This window comes from Bremia lactucae, linkage group LG6 (genome assembly GCF_004359215.1).
Source record: "Bremia lactucae strain SF5 linkage group LG6, whole genome shotgun sequence".
Taxonomy (NCBI): Eukaryota; Oomycota; class Peronosporomycetes; order Peronosporales; family Peronosporaceae; genus Bremia; species Bremia lactucae.
The window spans coordinates 5488221-5495029 of NC_090615.1; the positions used below are offsets into that span (position 1 = coordinate 5488221).

Genomic DNA, 6809 nt, shown 5'->3' on the forward strand with positions numbered 1-6809 from the left:
GTCGACAATACTAATATGTATTGCGAGCGTATCTTTCTAGATATCTCGCGTTAGACCCAGCACTCGGGTGTGGTTCACATTTGTGACCAACCCTTGTGTATGTGATGCACATAGGTGCATTCACATAGGAAGGATGACGCCTAGCGTCATCTGTTACGCGAGGTATCTAGAAAGATACGCTTCAATACATTTTAAGTGTTATCCATAGAAATGACATTTTGATGGTTAAAATAGATATCTATACTTAAATCGATTTAATATAAATCAGTCTATAAACTATTTTCTACTTGGTAAGTGCGCACGAGGAGCCGGATTACCGCTCCCGTGATGACACTCAACTAAAGTACTTGGTGCGTTGGGTGAGGTCGCTAACGCGCCCACCAAAACGTCCTCACTGCACGCAAGAGAAGCTGGTTAAAACGCTTCCTTGCTGTGCTAGGGTGTGTGTCTAAGTAGAGCGTGGCCGCATTGCATGTGCCCGCCTATAAAACGTGCCTTTAATAAATGATACGGAGTGGTTTATGGCGATTCAGCAAGGCGCTAAGCGCACCCTCTTCTTCAGATGATCCACAAACGATGGAGAAGCCGTGTTTAAATTTGCAAGGCTTTAGCCGCAACTCTACATGCGCATAATGTATAAAGCTCGTTTAATCAAGCCGACTACCTAACAGGCCTCAGTACACCTGGTAATCCTATCATATAAGTGTTTCCACCGACGTAGATACTTACTTTCGTCTCTTTTCATATAACCGCTTAAAGTGTACCATGAAATCTAAAAAGATATACCAAACAACTCCAACGAATAGCAATTCTTCATTAATTATTATAATAGTTGTGCTTCTGACGACAAATACATTCACAGCGATAAGTTTTAATAGTACCTTATCATAACTCGGCTTGACGACTTCTATGCAGTTAGTGACTTTCCTACCAGCTAACCTTCATTGATATTATTGTAGGCAACGTACCTCCGATTACGTCATGTACACGACGTGTAGATAAAGATTTAAAGGCTGCTAGGCGATCACTTAGCAACAAGACAAAACTAATATGTGCTTAGTTGAGGAAAAAGTAAAACTCTATCCAATATGTTTAAGTTCCTGCATTCTATTACTTACGTATAATTCTAACAAGATATACATTCAACGTAAAAGCATGCACAGTTACTCATTGCTATCCGTCCATTCGCGCGTCACCAGCGATTGGCGGGGATATTTTAAAAACTCAACTCAACCAATGAATAGAATTGTCACAGAACTGCTACAATATTACCATGTGGGGCACTATGACAATATAATCATGTAAGATAATTTTTTTTGTATTTATTTTTGATTTCTTGTTTAGGCCGTTGTCACATGCGACGTCGGCTTTACTTCAATATTGGAAGGGGCTGTCTTTCCATAAATACCGACCCTACCTACATATCCCCTCTGGAGGATATGTAACCAGCATGCGCATCACACTACATTTAGTTTAACAAATTGAGCTGCTTTTTTTGCTAATTGACTTGTTATTCTAATTCTTTTGTTGATTAGAGAAATATGCGAATGGCCAACATTTTATGTTGCAAATCGCGTGTTATCCGCGATAACCCAACAAGTTGTTGGGTGAGACTAGTACTGGGTTTGGCTTCGGTCTAGAATAACTCCTATTGGTTTCAAAAGTGGTACAAAGCGTAAAAATCACAGCTTTCCGATGAAATATCGGTATTGATAAGACACTCGACGATCACAACTTCTTAAGCACGTAAGATGGCAAGTGTGCGTCGTGCTCTCGAGAAGCTTAAACTGCCCGCGGGCTTACATTGTGAGCGTATACAATGGCTCTGTGAAGGTGCTGCGCTGCAGACCAAGGACCGCTACTTGTTATATTGGATGCAAACGTCTGTGCGCACTAAGCACAATTACGCGCTGGAATACGCCGTGGCGGCTGCGAATGAGTTAAAAATGCCGCTGTACGTCGTGTACCTCTTTCCAGACCGATCGGTCGTTCCAGCATTAAACAATCAAGTCAAAGATGATGAGTGGAAGGCCGAAGCGATTCAAGATGCCAATGCCCACGCATTTGCGACGGAACGGCATGCGTTTTTTGCTCTCGAAGGTCTCACGGACGCCCACGAACGACTCGCGAGTCGTGGCGTGAGTCTTGATGTGTTTCATCACCAGCACCATGCAAGTGCATGTCCTACACGCAGCGAGCTCTTGGAGATCTGTGCACGCAAAGCGACATTGGTAGTGACAGACCGTCCATACTTGAGACCATGGCGCTCGGCACTTGACACGCTCGTGTCGTCGGTCGAAACAACGCAAGACGATGGTAAAACAGGCTCTAGTTATGGCATTGTTCAGATTGAAGGGGATGTCGTAGTGCCCGTGGAAGAAGTAACGGATAAAGAGGAGTATGCTGCTCGTACGATCCGTTCAAAGATTACCAAGCACTTGGATCGATATATTGTTCCTTTAGAAGTGATGACATTGGACAAAACGTGTCAAACGAATGGACAATCGATTGTAAGTCTTTTGGAAAACCCTCACGAGATACAAGCACTCGATGTTACGAGCACAAAAGCTATCGAAGCGACTTTAAAACTGCTGGATGTTGATCGTAGTGTCAAAAGTGTCAAGTGGCATTTTAAAGGAGGAGAGAAAGCAGCTTCGGCTTGTGTAAAGAAGTTTCTCACGCCTGCGAATTTGGAAAAGTACGCGACGGAGCGCAATGAGCCAAGTTTAGATGCAGGAAGCGATCTAAGTCATTATTTGCGTTATGGACACATTAGTGTAGTTCGTATCGTGCTTGCTGCACACAAGTTGAAAGGAGTTGCGCGAGCGCAAGAAGGTGTCAAGTCGTTTCTTGAAGAATTGATTGTTCGTCGGGAATTGTCGGTCAATCTTGTGGTTTTTAATCAAGAAAACTACGACTCAATGCGGTGTCTTCCAAGCTATGCGCAGAAGACGTTGCAAGAGCATGCGGAGGATAAGCGCAATGTTATTTATTCTCGTGACACACTCGAGTCGTTTCAAACCGATGATCGATATTGGAACGCGGCACAGCGGGAGCTCGTCATTAGTGGCAAAATGCACGGCTATATGCGCATGTATTGGGGAAAGAAGCTCCTTGAGTGGACGCGTACCCCCGAAGAAGGATTTAATGCGGCATTGACACTGAATAACAAGTACGCAATTGATGCGCCGGATGCGAATTCCTATGCTGGTATCGCCTGGACGTTTGGAAAGCACGATCAAGGCTGGAGAGAGCGCGCGATATTTGGCAAAGTGCGCTATATGAATGAAGCTGGACTCAAACGTAAATTTAAAATGGATGCGTATGTATTAAAAGTTGGTCGCCTTGCGGCTAAGGCTAAGAGAGGTGCTGCAAGCGATAATACTGACAATGTTGATGGACACGTCGAGTCTGGTGGCAAGAGGAAAGCGGATTCGGAGCAAACTGGAGCTGTTGCCAAGTCGAAAAAGCTTTAGCTTTAACGTACTGTCAAGAAATTCTGATGGAGTTTTGATGATTTCGTAAGATTATAAATTGCAAAAGTCGATGAGACTAATCGTATGCCCGTGCTGCAGGACACATTTATAAGATAGATCTGCTCAGCTTAAATATGAAGTAATTTAAAGCGGCATTTTTCGATAGTACTGCTTCAGTACTAGGTGAGGTGCCTCCAATTATTTCAGGTATACGACAACACAAAAGGCTTCTTATAGGGAAAAAGCAAAATTGTACTTATATATTTAGGTTCCTTTCTATCTACTGACTTTAATTGATTAATTTAAATCTATGCACTGCCAGCGCTAATTCGTGCGTCTAGCAGCGATGGCGGGGTTAGTTTAAGCTTAAATCGACCAATAAACAAATATATTGTTTTGTTACTTCAATATTACCAGATTTGATTACATTGAAAATGTTGAATAAGATTATACAAGGATGTTCATTAATACGTTCTTTTATAAAAATAATATTTTTTATTCATCCTATAGAAAATATTATTCATTAAACGGGACACCTCATTACATGTATGGAATCTCTTCCAATGCTTATAACACAGAAGTGGTTGTATGAGGAGAGAAAAAAGGTAGTATCCAGCACGGGTGGCAACTATAAATGTATATTACTTCCTAAAAGATTAATAACAAATATTTTTTTTGAGAACAGGAAAATAATAAAGAAGTAAAGAGTTATATTCATTTTATAATTTGACATAATATTTCCAATATAACCAAATTTGGTAATATTAATGCAACAAGAATGTGGTTCTATTATTTGGTTGATTTAACTTCGAGTTGACCCCGCCAATCGTTACAAGAAACGATGGGGCGATGCGCAAAGAGGCGCTGTGTGTAATGGGGCACTGCCGACTTGTACTGCTTCAGTGCAAGTGGTGCCACACGTCACTTCACGTACAGTAGTACGTGCAGAGAAAGACTTTCTTTCAAACACTTTCTTTAAAGAAGATTAAAGGTAAACTGTATTTAATACAATCAAGTTCTTCTATTTCTATCTATTTAATACTAACTTAATTATATACTAATACAAAACATGTAATAAAGTCTTATCTGTCTCTCTCTTGCGCGTTTCCAGTGCTGACTGGACTGCGGAGCAAGTAGATATAGATAAGCTTTAACTACGTAAAGTAATATTTTTTAAATGTTATCTTCGTTTTAGATAACATATTAATTAACAATCTTTAAGTGTTAATTTCATGTAGCGATACACCCCATTAAATCACCCTTCCCTTTAGCGAGAGATACAGTAAGACCACTTAATTAAAAACGATTATGATTGGTCAGAACCATCATTTTCAATTCTATCGCATAGTTAATAAGTCCATGCGATCAGCGTTTGATGCGGAACCTTCGGCTGCAGTACATGCAGCCGCGGTCGACGCATTATTGTCTCTTACGGCAGACATTTCGTCTGCCGTAGTTGCACCTTCTCCCGCAACACTAGATGTTGCGGGTGCAAGTGGGCCCCTCTTTGGAGGTCGACTATAAATGCGAATCGGACGAAATTTCCGATTCGGGGAGAGCATAAAAGTCGCCTGAACGTCGTTAGGCGGATAACTATAAGCCTTCCAATCAGGGATCTCAATCGGACAGTCGTGCTAATAGCGTTCGCTATAGCATGTTTAATTCCGACGAGGATGATGATAACTCATCGCCAGCACCGCCTCCCGTGTCGTCGCCCGCACTCATCCCTGTGCGTGGTGATGACGATGGCGTAGGCTATCATAGTAAAAGTTCGTTTGATACCCCTGCTTCAGTGCACTCAGGGGAGTGCAGACAATAAAACGTCTCGTCTTGCCCCTGAAAAGAAGCAGTGGCTTTTGCTCGAACGGCTAGTCAGTTGCTTGTATGGAGAGACTACTCCTCACAACAAATACCGTTTATTTATTGTGTCGAAGCTACATGGCCTTGATCCCAGCGCAAAGAACTTTCGCGCTGAAGGAGGATCTTTATCTCGATGCTTATCTCAAGCATCAATGGAATAGTGTCAACAATAAGCGAGATAAAACCTCGTTGATGCAAGCCTGGAACGCGGTCATTTGCAATGTCAAAGACATTGGACGCGAATCCTGGCTTCAAAGACTTAATGCGATTCGCGTTAGGTTTGAAAAACGAACTCCGACCGGTGCGAGATTTAAACTGCATCGGTTGTCTCGTGAGGCAGGACTTCCGTGCCTCACGTGGGGTGATCCCTGTCCGTGTTGTGTCGACAACACGAAACGGGTGAAAGAGGATGTTTATTCCCTTTCTTCGCCCTAGGAAAGGGCTCGCATCTCTATCGAGATGCGCGATGCGATTGACGTTTTGCAATCGAATTACAGGCGCTTTGGGCGCGTGTTTTCCAGTGGACCTTCTGATCCATCGCAGGGGTCTCGTCATATTGACGGACGAGGCCCTCAACGTCAGCAACCAGCTGAGAACGAGGCTTCCAGCTGTCATGCGAAGGTGGATAACCGCGCCAGTGAACAAGATAGATAAAAACAAGATAACTCGTTCGCTGCCCCTTCAATCACGGTGGCTTACGATGCGTTCCACAAGGAAACGTTGACCACCGTGGAAATCCTTCAACGCTTGTGGTAGAGGAGGAAAAATAGATCCGAACCGTGCGTCAGATCTAGAGTCGAAGATCGACAAACTCGACCACTACCTCCACGTATTGGAGGAGGGTCTTGATCACGAGCGCGGTAAGCACACTCGGTGGAGCAGACGGTGCAGACTCACCGTATCGAACGCCTGGAAACTGTTCCAAATGTGCGTACTTAATGTTGAAGTAAGTTCGCAAGTATCACGCTCTTCGTTATGAACTGTCGTCAGCTCATCGCGATTTCGAGAAATTTCGGACCCGGCATGAGAATCTCCAGACTCAACATGAGAGTCTAGTTCGTGATCACAAGAATCTTTTGGGGATTCTTGAAAGGGGTGGTCAGATCCGTCCGCGAAAGAAACCGCATACTAATGGTGCGGGTGGAGCCGACCAACGTAAAATGTAGGATGCATTCGCATCCTTCGTGGCAATTCTACTGTGTACGCATTGCCTCTGCGATGCAGTACACGGATTTGCCCAATGAACTTGGGTAGTAGTTTACTACTACCCACATTAGTGAGTACATGCTTAGGTAGGTTTACCGTATACAGTAGTACTAGATCATTTATTTCAAATGAAAGAACATTTCCCATATTTGTCTGCGTTTCTTTTCTACCGGTCCACAGCGTTGGCAATAAAGTCCCTCACGAAACGGACAGCTGTTTCTCGAGCAAGCAGAATTTCCTCTGCTGACTCATTTGTTTGTCTTTCCA

The 6809-nt window shown here is 43.3% G+C and overlaps 1 protein-coding gene across 1 annotated transcript; it reads left to right on the plus strand.

Annotated features, from left to right (window-relative positions):
* Positions 1–1751: 1751 nt before the first annotated feature.
* Positions 1752–3476, plus strand: CCR75_005169 (uncharacterized protein; the record flags this gene model as incomplete). Its single annotated transcript, XM_067963251.1, has 1 exon — positions 1752–3476. The coding sequence occupies one exon, from the start codon at positions 1752–1754 to the stop codon at positions 3474–3476; it is 1725 nt and encodes a 574-aa protein (XP_067818574.1).
* Between the last annotated feature and the right edge of the window lie 3333 nt (positions 3477–6809).